At 38.6% G+C, this 21,668-nt stretch overlaps 3 protein-coding genes across 4 annotated transcripts in view; 2 read left to right on the forward strand and 1 right to left on the reverse strand.

The window, feature by feature from the left end:
• LOC306999681 (uncharacterized protein) overlaps positions 1-6,308 on the forward strand; it is a 110,703-nt gene extending 104,395 nt beyond the window's left edge. The window contains exon 2 of one of the 2 annotated variants that reach the window (XM_079614564.1): positions 1,045-6,302. In XM_079614564.1, the coding sequence (XP_079470690.1) occupies positions 1,050-2,441 (1,392 nt within the window). In that variant the 5' untranslated portion in view covers positions 1,045-1,049 and the 3' untranslated portion in view covers positions 2,442-6,302. Of the gene's footprint in view, positions 1-1,044 lie in introns of both variants that reach the window. The other variant, XM_079614563.1, reaches the window with a different exon arrangement.
• Positions 1-21,668, reverse strand: part of LOC306999562 (uncharacterized protein) — an 825,164-nt gene that overhangs the window by 434,024 nt on the left and 369,472 nt on the right. The gene's annotated exons all lie outside the window — the stretch shown is intronic.
• LOC306999552 (uncharacterized protein) overlaps positions 12,584-21,668 on the forward strand; it is a 38,317-nt gene continuing 29,232 nt past the window's right edge. Inside the window, exons 1-3 of the mRNA XM_079614301.1 lie at positions 12,584-12,635; positions 15,427-15,624; positions 15,721-16,037. Coding sequence (XP_079470427.1) covers positions 15,980-16,037 — 58 coding nt within the window. The 5' untranslated portion in view covers positions 12,584-12,635; positions 15,427-15,624; positions 15,721-15,979. The remainder of the gene's footprint in view (positions 12,636-15,426; positions 15,625-15,720; positions 16,038-21,668) is intronic.

Here is a 21,668-nt window from a genome sequence, read left to right on the forward strand (position 1 = left end):
TTAAATAGTCTTTGGAAATAAACGTTTATTGAATTTTGAAAGGTGTATGTGCATTATTATGCCATTATCATTATTCTAGATGAAAATGGTCTCCGATCGACAATATTATCGTTTATCGCGATAATTTCTTGGACAATTTATTGTCCAGCAAAATTTGTTATCATGACAGGCCTAAGTCTATTACAATAATCCACCCTGCTGGTGATGAAAGCATGCACAAGTTTCTCTAAGTCCTGACTGGAAACAAAGCATCTAATTCTTGCAATATTTTTTCAGATGATAGTATGCTGTAGTTCTGCAACTAACGATTATTTTAATAATCGATTAATCTGTCGATTATTTTTTCGATTAAGCGGATAAAAAAATCAATAAAAAAACCCATTAATTTCCAACCCTTTATTCAAAAACAGAACTGACAGTGCAAATTCACAGTGCAAATGAATCTTCAGAAAGTGCACAAACAGGCTCGGCTCCTTGAACATCCCTGAGCTGTTAAAGTAATTTCAGTTTCAGAAGTGAATTCGGGATCGCGCACTGTCGCTTCTGGTGCGCCTCATTCAGCCCGATACAACATTAGAGTTATTTTTTCACAACTTACTGTGCATAATTTATAACTTGATAGTCTTTTCGAAGATTCTCGTTAAACACACGCGCCTCTGACTTGATCTCCGCGTTGACTTGAATTTCACTAAATTGTGCTGTTTTTGCAGATGCAAAATAAGTTTTTGCAGATGCACCCTTCAACAGTTCAGCAGAACAGGGTCTGCAAACGGCCATTTTTGCGTCGTTTTTGGAGACTCTAAAACGCTTCCACACTGACGACATGTTTGCTGGATTCATAAAGCGTGAGCTGCGCGCCGCTGCCTCTCACTCTATGCTGGTTGCCATTTGATCGCGTCATTGTTTGGTAAAAATTGATTCTGTCTTTTCACTTCACAAGCACTTTCACAAGTGCTGATGTTGATATTTTTGGCCAAATAATTTGTTGCTGAACATTCAGTGCATCCCTAGAAAATGCACTCAAACTTTTCTCTTTGATTTCAGACCCGATGGAAGAGAGCGAGGAGAGTGAAGAACTGAGAGAAATGGAGGAGAGTAAAGAATTGAGAGAAGTGAAGGAGGAGAGTGAAGAACTGAGAGAAGTGAAGGAGGAGAGTGAAGAACTGAGAGAAGTGAAGGAGGAGAGTGAAGAACTGAGAGAAGTGAAGGAGGAGAGTGAAGAACTGAGAGAAGTGAAGGAGGAGAGTGAAGAACTGAGAGAAGTGAAGGAGGAGAGTGAAGAACTGAGAGAAGTGAAGGAGGAGAGTGAAGAACTGAGAGAAGTGAAGGAGGAGAGTGAAGAACTGAGAGAAGTGAAGGAGGAGAGTGAAGAACGGAGAGAAGTGAAGGAGGAGAGTGAAGAACTGAGTGAAGTGGAGGAGGAACATCATGTCCAACCTGGAGGAAAACCTTTGAGTCGCTCAAAGACTAAACAGACATTTTTAAAGAAAACAAGAGCCAAGAAATCTTTCACCTGCACTCAGTGTGGAAACAGTTTCACAAGCAAATGCAGTCTTGAGCTTCACATTAGAGTTCACACTGGAGAGAAGCCGTTCTCATGTGATCAGTGCGGGAAGAGTTTCACACAAAAAACAAATCTTAGACAGCACACGATAATCCACACTGGAGAGAAACCACACACATGTGATCTGTGTGGAAAGAGATTCCCATACAAACAAAGTCTTCAGATTCACATGAGAGTTCACACAGGAGATAAGCTGTTCACATGTGATCAATGCGGGAAGAGTTTCACACACAAACCTAATCTTGATGCGCATCGGAGAGTTCACACCGGAGTGAAGCCGTTCTCATGTGATCAATGTGACAAAACATTTATTAGTTCATCAGACCTGAAGAGACACCTGACAGTTCATATGAAGGAGAAGCCGCATTCATGTTCTGTGTGTGGAAAGAGTTTTTCATGGCTGCCAACTTTACATAGACATGAGAAAACTCACACTGGTGTGGGAGAGTACATGTGCTTTGAGTGTGTGAGAACTTTTGCTACAGGGATAGATTTAAAACGGCACCAGATAATTCACACTGGAGAAAAACCTTACAAGTGTTCACACTGTGACAAGAGATTCAGCCACTCATCAACTCTGAAAACACATGAGATGATCCACACTGGAGAAAAACCTTACAAGTGTTCACACTGTGACGAGAGATTCAGTCAGTCATCAACTCTGAAAGCACATGAGAGGATCCACACTGGAGAAAAACCTTACAAGTGTTCACACTGCGACAAGAGATTCAGTCAGTTATCATCTCTGAAAACACATGAGATGATCCACAGCGGAGAGAAGCCGCACACGTGTGATCAGTGCGGGAAGAGTTTCTCTATTAAAAGTCACCTGAAGCGACACATGAAGATCCATGCAGTGGAGCAATGCCGCTGCTAGCCATTTTGGTGCCCTAAGCATAATTGCATAATTCCTTTATGATGCCCCCTACCCCGAGAAACTTCGGCGGGGCGGGGGAGGGGGGGCATATTACATGCTCTTCATGAGGCACACGCGCGGTCTCTTGCTCTCTCTCCCTCTCGGCCGTGCACACGCTACGCGGTTTGGAGCACAGTCTCTGTCTCGCGGGCGCGCTCGCTCTAGATTCCAGAGATTTTAACTAATTTGCAGGCATCAGTGAGCCGCTATCAATATGCGGGAGACTCGGGATGTCTGTGTTTCTATACTGTAATAATATCGGCATTATAATTATTGATTTTTCATTAGGCTATTTTTTTGGTGCCCCCTCAGCTCTTGGTGCCCTACGCACAGCGCGTGGTGGGAGCGGCGGCGCTGCAGTGGAGAAACCACATATGCAGTATTTAGTTTGATCAAACTCTTCAGCTGTGTTCCTGTAACTCTTCATCTCGTCTCTCTCTGCTGTGATCATTAAATACTGCAGTATGATGATAACCAACAGAAGACAAACCAGCCCGAGACTCACGGTTATTAAAACCATCACCACACACCTGCTATAAGTGGAGATCAGTGTTGCCAGACGTACGATTATTATCGTATCTGTACGATAATTTTGACCTCTGTTCGATTTACGATCAATAATGGAAAAAATCCCATAATGTACGATAATTTCAGAATTGTGACTCTTCAAATGATGGTGGTTGTAATCATAGGGCTTCTCATTGATCTAGCTGTGGATTCTACGTCTACCGTGAGAAGAACCTGAACGTGGTGATACGCATGTCTTTCATCTCATCTCACGTTATGTCTTCTCGACAAATCATTGTGGAGAATGACTCTCTCATGAGCACAAGTTATTGTTATTTTGTATATTGTATACAAAGTTGTATATCATTAACATGTCATCTCTGTATGTAAAAAAAAAAACATTCCTTCCTCTTAGGTCAGTTTTTTCCAAGCTGAGGTTGATATTTTAGCAAAAAAAGTCATTTTCATGTGTCAAAAAGTTTTTGGTCAATAAATAGCTGTATACGATAAATTTCTTCCAAATACGATCATTTTGAGCTTCTGGTACAATACTTGGACATTTACAATCTGGCAATACTACTGGCAATACAATCTGATGGTTGTTGTTGATGCTGATTCTTGCTAACATCGGGCCTCTGCTTGATCCATGGATTTTAAACAAATAGAGCAGTATTTCAGACGAGGACTAACAAATTGGGAAATACTAACTCTACTGAAAGAGGTACATGGAGTCAAATTTAGCAATCGCACCCTTGAGCGACTTTTGAGTAAACACCAGCTTTGGAGGAGGAAGAACAAGACTGATGAATCTGATGTGGTAGCTTTCATTCAGCAACAACTACAAACATCAGGGCAGTCGCATGGTTACAGGTGGATGCATCAGAGATGCTGGCTCAATGGAATTATCACTGACAGAGAGACAGTGCGGGTGTTTTTACGGTTGCTAGATGGCGAGGGAGTTGACCTGAGGTCTAGGAATCGACTTCGCCGCCGAGTGTATTTTAGCCGTGGACCTAATTATGTGTGGCATATCGGTGGATACGATAAATTAAAAAACCATACGGAATTGGAATAAGTGGGTGCATCTACGGGTTTTCAAGAAAAATTATGTGGCTTGAAGCTTACAGAACAAACAATGATCCTCGGGTTATTTTTCCCTGCATTGTTCTCTGTTGGAGTTTTACGACAGCTATGGCCATCCAAAACCTCAAGCAGTTCTTCTTTGTCAACGGTGTTGAAGTCAGATCGCCAGGCTTCAAAACCTACTTGTTCTGATTCTGGAACAAATTTCAAGAAATTCTCAATGACATCGCTTTTCGCACTTCCAAAAGCGGCCTGCTCCAGGATTACTGGAGCTATTTTCGCAGGAAGGTACTTTTCCTTTTGCCATCCAAAGGCAATTATACGGCCTACACTTTCCCAGTTCATTTGTCCAAAATCATGGCGAAGGGATGGCACCTTGAAAGAGCTGCCCATAGTGCACTGTTCATGAAACTCTTTCCAAAACTCAGAAAGACAGTCTCTCACAACTCCTCCTTCATCATGGCCCCTCTCAAGTTTTCCATCTGGTGCAACAATTTGAATTTTTATTTCACACCCTAACACGCTTTCATCCAAAAAATGAGCAATGAGTTCTGGGAGGACATGACCACGGTGGACAACTAAGATCCTCTTTATTTGTTCACTATGTGCAATGGTGTTCAGAGGTGAGATAGGTAATGCATCATCCAAAATTTGATCATCCACATTAAAAATGTCTCCAGTGACAAATGTGACAGTGTTGCTGTCATCCAAAGCATTATCATCTAGGTTGGAGGAAATTATCTCTGTTGAATAAAGGAAAGGCATCTCTGGTTCAATGTTCAATGTTCAATGTTGCTCCCTATGTAAACCACATCGGTGTTATCTGTATTTCCTGATCTTTCAGCTGGCAAATTTGTTGGGGAACTGTTCAGTTCCTGTGTAGTGAGAGCCACATCCATTTCCTGTTGCATATGTGAGCCAGAGTTACGTTTCTTCTTTGTTGTGAGGTAGAACTGTAAAAGTGGTGACCTAGTGTCTGCATACAGTTTTCCAACTATAATGTCTTCATCAGTAGACATTTCTTTGTAATCCTTTAAATCTACATCAAACTCAGTGATGTCTCCCTCAGGGCTTTTTCCATCTGCAAAAAACAGCTTGACTGCTTGCTGAATCAAATCAGATTTCTTGGATTCTTTTGATACATCTACTTTTCATTTGCCACCACCCCTTTTTGTTCTCACTTGTTTGAAGATTTCATTTTCTGTATCGTAATTCATCCATCCTAATTCTACCTTTCTCATAGTCTTCTGAGCATTCTTTGCTGCGTGTTGTTGACTTGTTGTGGCAGAATCATCATATTAAAATTTTTTGGATAATTTAGATTTCAATCGCTCAAAAAAGTTTTGATTTCCTGTTATTGGGGTCATTCCTGTTACTGGCTTTCTGTCTACAAAATCCCAAAATGGCCAAACGATCACCATATGATGAAAAGTATGTCTTTAGCTGTTCATCTGTCATTTGTTCGGTGACACTGGCATCAATCTAGAAAAAAAGGAAATGCAGGTTTAATATTTGACATTTTGAGTTTGCATGTCATACAATTTTCACTGATAAATGGTTTTATATATATATATTGTGATGTCACGAGAGGCTGGGTCCTGGAAGGACGCTACATTCCTCTGAGATGGCTGCAACCACGAACAGCTATGGCTGTCGGGAACTCCACCCCTCAATACACAACATTCCCGCACACCTGAGACTGATCAGGGTGTGACGAGCTGAAGGGCTTTTTAAGGGTTAGAGACACAGTTAGAGGGTGTGTGAGTTTTGGGAGAGAAGCTTCAGGCTGTGCTTTCTGTGGAGGACCAGACCACCCCACTGTCGTTTCCACGAGGAACATTAAAGGTTGGAAATACTTACCATTGGAAATACTTACCATTGGAAATACTTACCATTGGAAATACTTACCAGACATTGGAAATACTTACCAGACATTGGAAATACTTACCATTGGAAATACTTACCAGACATTGGAAATACATTACCATTGGAAATACTTACCAGACATTTGAAGGACTTACTGCTGGATTGGCCATGGGCTGCAGCACCGATTGAAGTAAGGTTGGAAAAGACTTTTTACTTACCTGAGGGAATCAGGATTATGATTTCACCACCAGAAGAGGCATCATATAAGTTTTGACTGTTGAAGACCAACCTGATCCTTAGTTACACTCTTGAGTGTGGAACGCTGTTTCTGTTAATTCCCAAGAACTTTAATAAAATCCTTGTTTATATTTGAACGTTGTGTCCCCGCACTACTTGAACTGTCCCGCTGAGAGCTGTGAAGCCTCTCATGACATCACACATATATATACACATTAGTGCTGTCAATGTTAACACATAAGATAAATATTTGAGCGAGTTAAACTGGACAAAAATGTAATGCAATTAACGCAGCATCTGTTTTTTCTGTCGTCGTCCTTTAGCTAGCATTACATTATATGACCACGCTATTATTCATGCAAATGCTTTTAAACCATTCAAGAGAACACACTGTCTGTGAATGTCCTGACACACACACACACAATGCACAGAAAGACACGTGCCAGTATCCTGCGCCAGAATATAGTTATTTCGCGCTTGAACAACCCAGTCAATACGTTGTTCTCACAGTGATGCCACCATGTGGTCACAACGTTAGTAATCTAGTTCACAGTGATCTAAAAGTGTAACCTCACAGCGCACTCACTGTGTGCTCATACTATGGCCACAAAATGTTATTGTTCTATGAATGATTTGAGAGCATTATGTTCTTGTAATGTTTTCTGTAGCTAATTTTAGTTTTGTTACCAGAATGTTCTGCTAAAAAGGTAGGATAACACTTTCTAAAAAACAGTTTAAACATGGTTAGTAATAACATTGATGAAACATTAACCCCTAATATTCTAAAGATTTAGTGGGAAGTTTCCCAGCAGACACAAGACTGAGTTTCTTAAAAGAAGTTTGTTTGAAAGTAATAGTTTGGTTTGGTCACCATTGTGGAGGTCAGTGTTTGCTTTAGTTGGGCTCTTTGGCCTTGACTGTTTAATGTTAGTGTTTCTCTGGCTGCTGTAAGTGTTTGTTATAGCAAGATAAAATGTGATCAAGTATGTTGGCTACTTGTTGATTAGAAAGATATTATCATCCTGATTTCATCCAGGGGAATGGTCTCTAGAATCAATGTTACATGATTTTAAAAGTCCAGGATTTATACAGCATGAGATCCTGCAGCATTTTAATCTTTTACATTTTTAATACAGAGTATTTAATATTAAAAAACAAAAACTGTGTACATTTACGTTTTAAATCCCTTCATTGAGACTGAGATGAATCTCAGAAAAGGTGCAATGAATTCTGGGTGCATCATACAAAACTCCTCAGTGGCTCCCAGAATGCATTGCGGCATGAAGCATGTCACCGTTATTGAGATTCACACGCTGATTCTTGAGGTTTGAATGTGTCTAAGTGAAACAGTAGTTCAAAATGTTTTTTTTATTTATTATTATTATACAGATTGTCTTATTTAATTAGTGTTGAAAGTCCTGCTATATTAACATTACTATAATCAATTATTAGAAATTAATAGCAAACATACATTAACTGTCTAGAAGAGAGTCATCATCATCATCATCATCATCAAGTAGCTGACATCATCTGATCACATTTTCTCTTACTGTTCTTGCCGTAAGACAGTTACAGCAGCCAGAGAAAAACTAACATTAAAACATCAAGTCAAACTGCCCAACTAAAGCAAACACTGACCACCTTAATGGCGACATCAACCCAAACTATTAATTTCAATAAATCATCAACATCTAAACCTGTGTTAATCTCAATAAGGACTTATGTAGACATATGCCAGAAATAACGTCTGGTTAGTAATAAGTGAAGCTGGTAATGCTGTTTGTGGAGATGTTTAATGAAGTTGGAGCCTGACATCAGATGTTTAGACGTCAACCCAAATTTCATTTTCAACCAAAATTTGACATCTGAGCGATGTTGGAGTCCATGTCCAATAACATTTCTAGCTGGGGTGACTCACACTGTGGCCATATTATGACCACACAGTGAGTGCGCTGTGTGGGCCGGTTACACTTTTAGATCACTGTGAACTCACATTGTGAACTCACATTCATCATATGGAGACTAGAGAGATCACTGTGAGATCAACGTGTTGACTGGGAATTATGTCAGTTTTGTCAAAAATCCTCATAAGAGCAGTCTTAAATGAGTTAAAGTCTTAAATGAACGTAAAGAGTTGTGAGAATGTGATAAACAATTGAGATCCTGTCAGCAGCGGCAGGTCTTAAAGTGACAGCAGCCAATAATGCTGTCTGTCAGTAAAGTTATTTAAAAAATAAGAACAAATGTAACAGAAAATTACTCACTGCTCTTGTACTCAAAAACTTTTGTAGCTTTGATAAGGATTAATCCATATTTAATTTATGCAGTGCAGACTGTTTGATAACTTTATTCATTTTTTCTGTATATTTTCTACCTGTTAAACTTAAGGGGCACAGGTAAATATGACATTTATTATGGGTTTATGTGAGGATTGTTTTAAGTTCACTTAAATTCAAATTTTAAAGGCTAGTAAATGTTTGAAATTGGAGGGGATAATTTTTAACGAGACATCATTAACGAGATACTGGCCTTCATTCGTAAAAAGATGACATTAAACGTACATAAAAAGTATTTCAAATGTAATGTCTTTATATTCTTTCTACATTAATCTGGAGATTAACTGTGAAATAATTACATTATAAAAACGTATTAAAAACGTGTTTTTCGTTGCGATTAATCTCGATTAATCAAATAATTTGTGATTAATCTAGTTTTTTTTTTTTTTACGATTGACAGCACTAATATAAATGTTTGTGTGTTTCAGACGCATAACTTTTGTACTCTTCCTAAAATCAAGAATAAGTACATCAATTATTTTTTTATATTTATATATAATTAAATTCAAAGTGTTACATAGACTCATACATTTATTTATTTTACATGGACCCTTTTCACAGACTGTGCTGATGATGCTTTTCCAAAGTTATCACCAACACAAATCTAGTACAGTTAATTTAGCCAAATGAAGTAAAGTTAATACACATTTATAATGCTATATATTGTGTTATATTACCTTGTCAGTAAATGACAAAACACAACAACAACAAATCAACGCTGATGTGAGGATGTTCTAATACAACGGCTGAGGGAATGATGGCAGTTTCACATCATTCTCTATTCTGACTGCAGTAATCAATCTCTCATTTTTATCACAGATTTTTTTTTCTTTTGCTACTGGAGCAAATGAAAAAAAATATATATTTGCTGTCATCTATCGTTCAACACTGTAAACGTTTACCAAACTATGACAACTTTTCTTTCTGAGAACCCATGAAATGGGAAAAGGGCCCATTGTGAAGAATCTAAGGATTTCTAATAGTAAGCTGAGTGCATGTGCAGCTTCAAGAGAGCAAACATACACATGTTGTACTTAATTTATGCTATTTTATATCTTTTCAACATCTTTATCTCACAGTTCATCTCACTTAGCACGGCGTTCGTGGCTCGACTGGTCGAGACTGTTTTCCAAAGATGGCTCCTGCCTGTATACGCGCAATGTACTGTCTTTATGAAATATCTTCTTATTAAACTGTCTGTACACTTATCCAGTTCTCAATGCTTCGGTTTTCATGTAGGGACCCTCATTATGCTACCGTGTTAGTGTGAGGCTATTTTGAGCCTTGTTAGTGGTATTAACTAGCGATTTACTTTTACTTATTTTATGCCCCATATACTAGCGTTATAAGCTAATCAGTTTTTAGAGATAAAACTCTTTACATTCGATTATCATGAAAACACATCCCAGAGAACGATCGACTCGGTAACCATGTGTTAATTACCCCTAGGTTCATTTTGTGCCGGAATTGTCCTTTAAGTATTTAGTTACGTTGCACTGATGGCATGATTGTGCAAATGACAATTCAGTCATGTCCGCAAGAGTGTGATATCACCGCTTGCCTTGTGCAACACATTTTGAGAGACAAGAGAGAGAAGATGCAGCAGCACCGCTGAATACTCAAGCTGTTTGTAAAATTGGGTCTCGGAGAAAGTTTGGTTGTACTCGACGGTGTGTCTTTGCTGACCTCTTGTAACCAAACCACTTCCATACTATTGAAGTAGCTCCCTTTTTATGTAGTAAATCGTCATTGGAGGCTAACAGGCTGCTCTTACTCTCAGACAGGTGTTGTTGTGTGCGCTAGGAAACGTAAATGTGCCATACGTCATCACGTAGCTATATCATTGAGATCGCGATATGACGTTTTTATCATGTAAAAATGTATACCGGTATTATCGTGGACGGTATGATATGGCACACCCCTAATGTACACCTATTTCAATCATTTCATATTACTGTTTAATATTGTGTGCCATGTTGTCTTCACCAGAAATTTAGAGAGAAGTGAAGGTCTCCACCTCAAAGTTTTTATTTATGTTGTGAAGCAGTACTTTTTCATCACTGTTGCTTGAGTATAATAACACTTATTGAATTTGTACTGGTGAGATGAATTCTCATTGAGAAATATAATTAAGATTATTTAATAGACTGCCCATTCTTATCACTTTGTCTCCTGCTTCTTGCTCTTCCACTGCCTCTGTCTACCTCTTGGGCTGATAGAAAAATTAAAGGGCACCTATTATGACATTTAAAATTTTCCAAATATTGTTGTGGGAGTCCCCAACAACAGTTTTACATGCATGCAATGACAAAAAACACTTTTGTTGTCGTATAATATGCATTTATTTTTACCTGATTTGCTCACAGACTCCCAAATGATTCGTTCAACGACTCGTTTTTCCAAACCCCTCCTCTGCGCGACGCTAATCTGCGTTGATTGGTCAGATGACCCAGCAGTGTTTACAGAGATAATATTTATTGTTTAACACGGAGTACAATGATGCTTTTATCAATTAAATTTTGTTTGAATAATGATTATAATCCACTGCTTTAGTTTGTAGTAAAAAAACTAAAAATAAGATAAAGAATTTAATGTTATGTTAGCGAGCATATCCCAGAGTTCATATTGTAAAAGCATAATCAGTCTTTGTTTGCGTTAGCCCGATGCATAAACATAACGTTTAAAAAAAAAAAAAAAAAAAAATGCAGTTACGTTACGAGGTATTACTCTATTCTTTAAGACAACTCCAAAAACAAAGACAAACACTTCACATATCTCAATACAATTGTCATTGAAGACCTAGAAGCTAAACGGTGCTTACACAACAAACAAAATAATTATTAAGCATGCTACATAAAACATAAAAGCAACAATTATTAATAACACTTACAGGTTGTGATGCGGAGGAGGAAGCAAATACACTTGGAACTGAACCTTCCTTCAATATCAGCCGGCTCGCGAATCCAAGTTTGATTGCATTTAAGTTGGTAAAGCAATCGTCTTCAAAACGGCATGAACAAATCCGGCTCGAACTATACTTCTGTGGTATAGTTATATGAATTGTAGCCACTTAGTCTTCAAATGCTCCTCCTTGGGCTGATGAAAAAAGTTGGCTTTTGAGTCGCACTTCAGAACACAGCGTCTCGTCGCCCTGATGTTTCCCTGCTGGCCTTGGAGCGCAATAAGTGGGCGTATCGTATTCAAATAACTTGACAAGTTGACGTCAACTAGTCAGAGAAAAAGCTTCGGTCTTCTAACGATTCATAAAAATGACTCCGAGTCGACTCTTACTTTTGAAAGACAATAACTTTATATACGGTGCACTTTCATATTTCAAACTTTGCAGGATGTTTTTGTTCACTTAGATCTATGTTACACACTACATGAAAGGTACATTTCAAAATTCCATAATAGGTGCCCTTTAACAAAGTGTTGACTATATTTAATATTAAAACCAACTTTGTGATAGATGGTTTCACAGACAAAGCTAGTCTCAGACTAAAATGCATGTTTGAGCTGATTTAACTGAAAGCAACTTGCACTGACAATCCTAAAATATATTAGTGTCATTGTTTTGTGTCAAGATGCACATCAGTAATGTTTTTTTCCAAGGCACGTTTATAAAAGCTACATAAATGTCATAATTGAACTAATGGTGCATTCAAGTCATGTCGTAAAGATCGTATTTACGGGTTGAATGAACATCAACACCACCACAATGCTGTAAATACCAGTGGGAAGCTCTGAATTTAGGTATATATATATATACAATAAGATATATATATATATATATATATATATATATATATATATTTATCTTTGCTTATGTGTGAGTCCTCAATTGAAGATATCTATGACGTCATTACATATGACTAGTCAAATTATAATTATTTTAAGTCAAAATACATTTATCACTATCCAAAAAATATTTATGGATAGTCAAAAAACATAGTCTTATATGCTAAAACGGCTTACCCCAATTATGCCTAATAATAGTTGGTTTAAATTATTAAATGTTAAAACGGCTTGCCATAGGCGCGTCTTCAATCTACACAGTTGGAGGCCGATGACGTCACCGCTCGCGCCGTCTCTTCCCTCATTGAGTTTCAGCGTCGAGTCTTCTGAGGTGAGGAGAGCAGTTCACGGTATTTCTCATCTTTACACAACCATCACACACACTTTATACAGTTTGATTAAGCGACAGGCTCGTTTCTGTGTTGTTTTCATCGATCACAGCGATACTTGTGCGTCTTTTCTGGCGTCTTCCTTCTGAAATAAACATGTAGTGCAGCAGCAGCGAGCATGAGGAGAACATGTTGAGTTCATTCAGACCTGAGCGATTGTGTGTTCGTGTGTGTGATTGTTTCGATGTTTTGGAGTGAGAACTGTTCCTGAATGTCAAGTTTGTTTTTTGTGTGATTGTTAAAAAGTCAAAGTTTGAGATCTGTGAGGGGAATTTGCCTAATGTGAATCGATCTCAATTGTGTCTGGAACAGATTCTGCTAAATGCTTTAGGCTACATTTACATTGAGCCTAAGATGAGCCACGTGAGACATTAAAGCAATACTAATATATTAATAGCGTTTTACTCTTGGAACAATAGTGCTTGTGGTGCTCTTTTTTTTTTTAAGTTTTATGATCATTTTCGGTTTCTGCGCATATAACATGTTATTATTTTAATGATCTACCTATTTTATAGTGATTAATGTAGTTATCATAAGATCAAACTTAATTTGAACATATTATGCTGCTGTAATTATTTCTCTGTAGCGTTAGTGGTTGATGAAGATGAGTGTCATTGGTGATTGTTTTTGTGTTATCAAATCCAATGTGTAACAATCCAGCCGTCTCCATTGACTTTGCATTGCGAGAGGCTGCCTCCTTGTCATTTCTTGCTTCTAACTAAAGACAGAAAAATGCCTTAAAGCTGCTGTGTGACGAGGTGTACAGCAAACAAGCTAAGAAACACAGAAATACGTTTTTATAAGCTGTCGACCCCAAAAAACGAATGTTTAAGGACTTAAATGGACTGCATTTTATATAGCGCTTTCACAGACCCAATGGCCACCAAAGCGCTTTACATATTGCCTCACATTCACCCATTCACACACCGACGGCGGTGTCAGCCATGCAATGCGCCATCCAGCTCGTTGGGAGCAGCTGGGTTTAGGTGTCTTGCTCATGGACACCTCGACAGTTGGTCAGGTGGAACCTGGGATTGAACCACCAACCTTTCGGTTTGTGGACAACCTACATGAGCCACTGCCGCCCCTAAAGACTTAAAAGGGGACACAGGCTGGAACGAATAGGTAAATTGTGGGATCCTGACTCAGTATGCACTAAAAATACAGTTACGTGTGCAGTAAGTTAAACATTTGGTCACTGGTGAGTCAAATATCCAAATGTCAGTTTTATATATTATATTTCTGTAAGATAAGCTATCCTGTGTTGCCGATGATGTTCTCCTCCAGCGGGCATACGTTAGTTCTCAGAGTAATGAGACACATTACGCTCTGTCTCAACTGCCTGATCCACTTTTAAAGGGTAACTAAACCCCTGGTCAGAGCCTGACTCCACCCACTGGCAATATTTGAAAAATGCTGGAAAAGTGGGCAGAGCCCAACGGACGAACCGAGGGCGGGGCTAAGCGGGTGATTGACAGACCCGCAGTGACTGACAGCTGCTGTCAGACTCGCTAAGATGGAGAGTGACGCAAGTAGCTTTGCAACAGAGCGGTCATTTAAAGTTGAGGACTTTTCTCACCTGAAGTGGAGGAATTGTCTGTGGACACAGAGCTAAAATCATATCAATTCGAGCCGCTAGCTCAAACTGCGGTGTCGCATCGCATTAACTCCCGCCTCGCGATCGGCATCCGACGATGCTAGCGAAGCAGCCGCGCTAGAGAGAATGGGTCCAGTATCTGAGTGGATTATTATTACTATTGACCTACGTTAAGCATATTTTGCCGCTATGTGAAAAAAAATATCCAGCAAAACGCGCCGGCGGTTGTGGAGTCCATGCAGGAAGAGCAGCGTTTGGCACACAAGTGCATGTAAACACTGGCGCCTAATTTCTAAGTCTGGTGGGAAGTTATACAGTCCAGCAGTGCTGTTGCAACCGGCAACACTACACCTATACCAGCCTAACCACTGTACTAAATACAGATAAAGCTAATGCTAAAAATCTACACTATCCTAACTGATACAATACTATGCTACTAACTAACTATGCTTCTAACAACACTAACAACTATGCTAAATAACTACCTAGGATACACAAAATAATCTAAATAACTATAAATGCTATGCTAACTAGATGCTAAAATACGCTATCCTGATCGTTTTCAATACTCGTAATTCCAATTTCCAGCTCCTGACTCGCTCTGGTGTTGAGTGTTGACGGAACCAGATGCTTTTATACAAGGGGCTGCCAGGGGCGTGGTGAGCTCGCAGCGTCAGAGAGTACCCCTGCTTCAGGAGATTCCGTTTAACCTGAAGAGGGCAGCACTCAGACGTTTTTACACCATATATTTGAAAATTAAAACACTTTATACTCAAATGTTAAAAAAAGTACTCGAATCAATGAACAGCATTTATGAAGCTCCATTCGTACAGATCATTAACTAAAAAAAGTTGGTTTAGTGTTTAGTTACCCTTTAAGTCCTTAAACGCTCGTTTTTTGGGGTCGACAGCTTATAAAAACGTATTTCTGTGTGTGGGCGTGGCCGAAATACACTCTGTCTCTATGGCTTGTTGAATAAGTGCTGATAGTCTGAGGCTCATCAATATTAACAGATCTGCTGAAAACACTCTTTATTTCATGAAACTATTCATCGTACAGTAACTGATGGCAATTAATTCATTTATTATTTTTTATTGCTAATCCTAACTTTATTCTGCTTCTTCATTAAAATACAGGTATCTAGAAATGTAGAAAAAATAATTTTTTTTAAATTCTTCCCAATATATATAATGGTAAGAAAAACAGTTAAAATCATAAACACAGAAATAAACGTATATAGTATCCAACAAATACCCTCAGTCTGCTGACACCAATGAAATGAGCTTTAAGTGACAATTTACAGGAGATCTGAAGACATCAGCATAATAAATGAGGTAAAACAGTAACTAGATAGACAGACATAAATGCTTAGTGTCATTTATTATAAAAACAAACTCAGTAGGCCTAATTGATATTTTTTATTTTGGCAGATCAGCTCCTCCTATGCTGGAATACATCATCAGTGAAGCTCCTCCCACTGTAAACACATCATCAGTGAAGCTCCTCCCACTGTTATAACATCATCCATGAAGCTCCTCCCACTGCAATCACATCATCAGTGAAGCTCCTCCAGCAATTCTCCAATAAATGCTGTAAATTCCCATCAGCTACAAGTGAAGAGGAGCATGAAAGCATCAGGAAGAGCTGAAATCTGCAGAGACTGAGTTTATTAAAGAGGACAGTGAGAACATGAGTGATCCAGAACCCTGCAGAATGAAACACACTGAAGATCCTGAAGAACAAAGAGGTTGGTGTTTATTCTTCATTCGTTCATGATGCTGCAGAACATTCATGTTAGAAACATTCAAGCACATCATCAGATTTAGATAAACAGTTACACTATGAAATGGTACAGAATGTTCTGGGTTTTCTTCAACAAATGGCCAGTAAAGGGAGATTTGAGACATTTATAAATTGATTGTCAACATCAGATCAGGCTTAATACTATTTTAACTGTTTTATTTGTCATTTATTTTATATCTGGTATAAAAAACAAATGTTTTAGGAATAATCAGTAAACGCCAAGTTACTGATAAAGTTGTATTAGTCAAATATCATACAAGTTAGTCATAGTTATAGAGATTCTTCTTACAGTAACTTTGGTAACAGGCAGTGGCGGTTCTACACCCTGGGCGAGACCTCCTTCGAGTTTTAGTTGATCATAACTAGAGATGAAATGGCATGAAATATCTTTAATTTATTTTTATTTTCAGTGTTTGGGTGCACCCCCATACTGAAAAGTTGACATTATTTCATCTCGCTACACCCCTTCAATTATGAGCGCGCTTCCCGTTCGCCTACATTTGAAATAACGAACTCGAGCGCGGAAAAGACACGCTATGTGTACGGCCCCTTGGCGAGCTACCTCCAATCAGGCCACAAGCTACTTGTAGCTCACGAGTGACGTGTTGGAGACCCCCTTGACGTAGCTTCTGTGCACGGTACCTTATCAGCAAGCAAGGGCGCCAATTTGCCGCTTCGCGGCACAGAATTATTATTTTTTTAACTGCTCGTGCCGCCCCCCATGTGACATGATAAAATGCTGCCCCGGGCAACTGTACCAAAAAACGCTCCTGGTAACAGGGTTGATGAATACAGTCAATGCTACAGTTTTTTATTTTTTTATTTTTATATATTTTTATTTTTTTTCAGGTCCATACATTACAATCAATGAAAATACCTGACATACTTCTCATTAAGCCATCTGCCAATATACATTAATAACCCATAAAAACAAGAAAAGCATCACAGGCTCGGTAAACAGTACCAAAGTAAGCAGGGACCCTTAGGTCTTCATTCTACATTACATACGCATAACCTTTTTTTAGACATAGTAAAATCCGACCTGGAACTAAAACGAACATAATGGGGTAAACCTCAATAACTTATAAAGCCCTCTACTGAGGGACAATAGGGAGAAGACAAAAAAAAGGGAAAAAGAAAGAAAAAAAGTGACATCAAAATCCACTTTAAACAAATGATGGGCGTAATGGAGTGATATACGCTAACCATCTTTCCCATCTTTTCAAAAAAGTTCCCTGTTGCAATCTCAAAGCAAAAGTAATCCTTTCCATCTTAAAAATATCGTAGACAATGTCAATCCATTCCTCCACAGTAGGTTTCTCTGGTTTTAACTACCTTCTAGTAATAGCTTTTCTACTAGCAGCACTTAGGATTTGAAATAAGTATTTGACATGAGAAGAAACATTTTCTGTTGTTAAGGCCCCTAAATATAAAGACTCAAATTTAAATTGAATGTCCATCTGAAAAATGCTTTGCAAAACTTACACCTCCCGCCAAAATGGAATCAATAATGTACAGGACCAGAAAATGTGGAAATGATTTGCTTCATGGCACCCACATTGTCGCCAACATGCCGAAGAATTGGAGTAGTGCTTCTTTTGAGCAGGAGTAATGAAAAACCTTATAAGGTTTTTCCAGCAAAACTCTCGCCATAAAGATGAACTGGAAGTTTTCCACTGTATCTCACATAAGTTTTCCCAATCTTCTTCCTTTAGAACAAAGTTTCCTTCCTGTTCCCATTTTTGTTTTATATACAGTGAACTACCTTTTCTTTGTTGTAGCCCCTTGTATATTCTTGAGATGAGCTTCCGGTTAGAGCCAGCAAGATAAGCATCTATAAACACTTTTAACAGAATGTCATCCCAGCCTACTATTGTACACCTCTTCTGCATTTGGTCAATATAATGCCGGACCTGAAGGAATCTATAAAAATCGTCCTTATCTAAGGCAAATTGCCTCTTCAGATTTTGAAAGTTATTCGTGGTCCCCTTTTGCAGAAATGTGCAGTATGCTGTTAAACCTTGCGAAGTCCATCTCTTAAATCTTGCGTCCCATCTATTAGGCAAAAAAATGCAGTATCAAATGCACACCATCTCAGGACCTTTACCCCCTCCTTCAGGTTACTTTGAGCTATTACCTTGCTCCATATCTTAAGTGACAAACCTATCCATGGGTTTCCCAATTCTTTTAAATTGTACAACAAGTCCTTATCCCCAATTGCAGCCTGAATTGGAAATTTATCTGACATAGCACTTTCAATCTCCTTCCATCTAGCACAGTAATCTGGGTTGCACCAGCATACTAATGGCCTCAATTGAGCAGCGGTATAGTAGTCTTTTAAGCATGGGAGAGCGACTCCGCCCTTGATTTTTGTCAATTGTAAACTCTGATATCTAATTCTTGGCCTTCGTCCCTGCCAAATGAACCTTGAAATATGTTTGTCACACTCTTGAAATTGTTGATCAGGTATATCTAGTGGAAGAGATTGAAAGAGATACAGCAATTTCGGCAAAATAACCATTTTGACAGATTCCACGCGTGATCCGAAGTTAAGAAAAGGTAAAAGATCCCATCTCCTTATGTCTTCCCTAATCTTTTTGTTCAGGGGGTGGTAGTTAAGTGAGAACAAATTTGTCAAGTCTATTGGAATGTTTACCCCCAAATATTTAATTGAAATCGAGTCCCATTTCAAATTATGCTTATTTTTCATATTTACCGAAGGGCTGTAGTTAAAACAGAGAATTTGTGTTTTTGGAACATTCAGTTTGTATCCAGAGAAGGATCCATATTGCTCCAATAATTCCAATAGACGTGCCAAAGATTGCTCAGGGTCAGTTAAATACACCAGTACATCATCAGCGAACAACAAAATAATTTGTTCTCTCCCATACATAGCGATTCCTTTAATATTATTGTCCTGAAAGATCCATTGGCTCAGGGGCTCAATAAAGATTGCAAACAGGAGGGGGCTAATTGGGCAGCCCTGTCTTGTTCCTCTTTCTAATGAAAAGGGGCTAGAGACCGCCCCGTTTATTTTAATTCTTGCCCTTGGGCTATCGTAGAGAGCTCGTAATGTTTTAATAAAGGAACTATGAAAACCAAATTTGTCCAAAACTTTATATAAAAAAGACCAATTTACACAGTCAAAAGCTTTTTCTGCGTCCAGCCCCACTAGTACTGCATCTAAATTATATTCTGTTATATGATTAATTACATGTAAAGTCCTTCTGATACTATCTTGAGTTTGTCTTCCGCGAATAAAACCTGTCTGGTCAAGACTAATAATTAATGGTAGCAGTCCCTCTATTCGTTTGGTTAGTATATGGGTAAATATTTTATAATCCTGGTTCAACGCGCTTACTTGTCTAAAATTCCCGCATTCAGACTTGTCCTTCCCCTCCTTCAGAATTAAAGATATTACCACCTCCCTCCAGGAGGGAGGTATACTGTTCTCTTTAAGAACCCAGTTAAAGGTAGACTGCAGCATATAGATCAAAGAACCCTCCATGACTCTGTACCATTCAGAAGGGAACCCATCCGGGCCTGGAGCCTAATTTGGTTTAAGATGCGATATGGCTGAGCGAATTTCTTTCTCTGTTATTTCTGCTACCAGATTCCTACTTTGTTCACTATTCAATTTAGGCAGATTAATTTTCTGAAAGAAATCTTCCATTTTCTCTCCATCTACTTGAGGCTGTGAATATAGTTTTTTATAATAATTTTCAAAACAATCTTGTATTTCGTTTAATTTGTAATGCATAGAATTAGTAATAGGATTTTTTATTTTATGAATTGAATTCTCTGCTTGTTGTTTTTTCAGCCTATAAGCTAATAATTTGCTGGCTTTCCCGCCCCCTTCATAATATTTCTGTTTTGTAAAAATTAACTTTTTTTGTATATCCTTTGTATAAATCTCATTTATTTCGTTCTTTTTTTTCCTAATTAGCTCTCTATTTTTATTATCATTTGTGTCTTTGTGGCGTTGTTCCAATTGTTTCAATTCTACTTCCAACTGAATTAGCTCTTTTTGTCTTACTCTCTTTAGGTGAGCACTGTATCCAATTATCTTGCCTCGAAGCACAGCTTTACACGCATCCCATAATATTGGGGGGGAAACTTCCCCATTGTCATTCTGTTCTAAGTATTCAGCAATATCCTTCTTAATTTGTTCCTTCATCTGAATCAGTACCAATGTATTTAACCTCCATAAAGTGTCTTTCCGGTATTGTTCAAGATTTAATTTTAGATAAATGGGGCTATGGTCTGAAAGGTCCATGCTCCCCACATCGCAGCCAACTACCCTGTTTAGATTTGAGCAAAAGTAAGAAAATAATCAATTCTCGAATACGCCAAATGTGGATTTGAAAAAAAAGTGTAATCTCTCTTTGAAGGGTTTAATTCTCTCCAGATGTCAATTAACCCAATTTCTTTCATAGCCAGATTGATCTTTTTACTTATCAAATTGGGGTGGACTGGGTGTATATTTGAGGTGTCCAATTTGGGATTTAGTCTAATATTGAGATCCCCCCCGCAGATTAGGACCCCCTGGGTCTCTGCTGCTATTAAATCGAAAATCTGTTTGAAAAACTTCCAGTCAGAGTTAGGAGGAGCATAGATGTTAAATAGAGTAACCAATGAGCCCCCTAAATTTCCCCTCACGAGTATAAATCTTCCCTCTGTGTCCTTTTTTTCAAAAATGGGTTCGAAACTAGTCTTGTTGGATATCAATACTGCCACCCCCCTCCTGTGTCCCGCCTTATACGATGATGAGTACTGATGTTTAAAGCCCAATCGTTTTAATTTAGCGTGTTCTGTATCCGAAAGATGTGTTTCCTGTAAAAACGCCACCTCAACTCTTTCTCTTTTTAGTTTAGTTAATATTTTACTTCTCTTGATGGGATTAACTGGTTGTTAATCCCATCTATTTTATATGGTTGCATTCAGTGTATACTAAGGGAAATGAAATAAACAATATAAATATATAGGTTATACCCCACAAACTACAAAGAACAGCAGCAAGAACTGCTGCAACACACAGAACACAATAAGAACAATAAAGACAGAAAAAAAAGGCTTCCAACTGTGGGGTCTTAGTAATGACCCTGATGCAGCCCTGATGGAAAAAGGGCTCTGAGGTAACGCCTCCCCCCTCACAGGTGGGGGAGGGCCTTCATGCAGATATCGTCTCTGTCTTGGCAACATATAAAAGAAATCTCACCGACGTTTACATTATACTCTTAGTTATGCAGCCCGTTCCATGCTTCGTTAATAAGCAGAACGTGTTAAAATACTTAATTCCTCTCTCTACTGGGAGTTCCGAGCGAAAAAAACGAAAAAGCTAAAATAACGACTTAACGGACTCACCCGTTATAATTCCAGCAAACTCGCACACAGCAGTTTTCCGTTCACTAACAGTCATCCTGAATCCTGATGTCTAAAGGCCTGTAATTTTTCCTTATAGTCCAAAGCCCTGCTAGCTCTGTGCCGGATCCCTGGTCTCTTGACGGTATGCCACGTGAACCGCTGGATCCGCTCCAAAAGCGAGTCCGGGTGTTTGATTACCGTGACCGGGAAC

The sequence above is a fragment of the Phoxinus phoxinus genome, assembly GCF_949152265.1.
Source record: "Phoxinus phoxinus genome assembly, chromosome: 1".
Classification (NCBI taxonomy): Eukaryota; Metazoa; Chordata; class Actinopteri; order Cypriniformes; family Leuciscidae; genus Phoxinus; species Phoxinus phoxinus.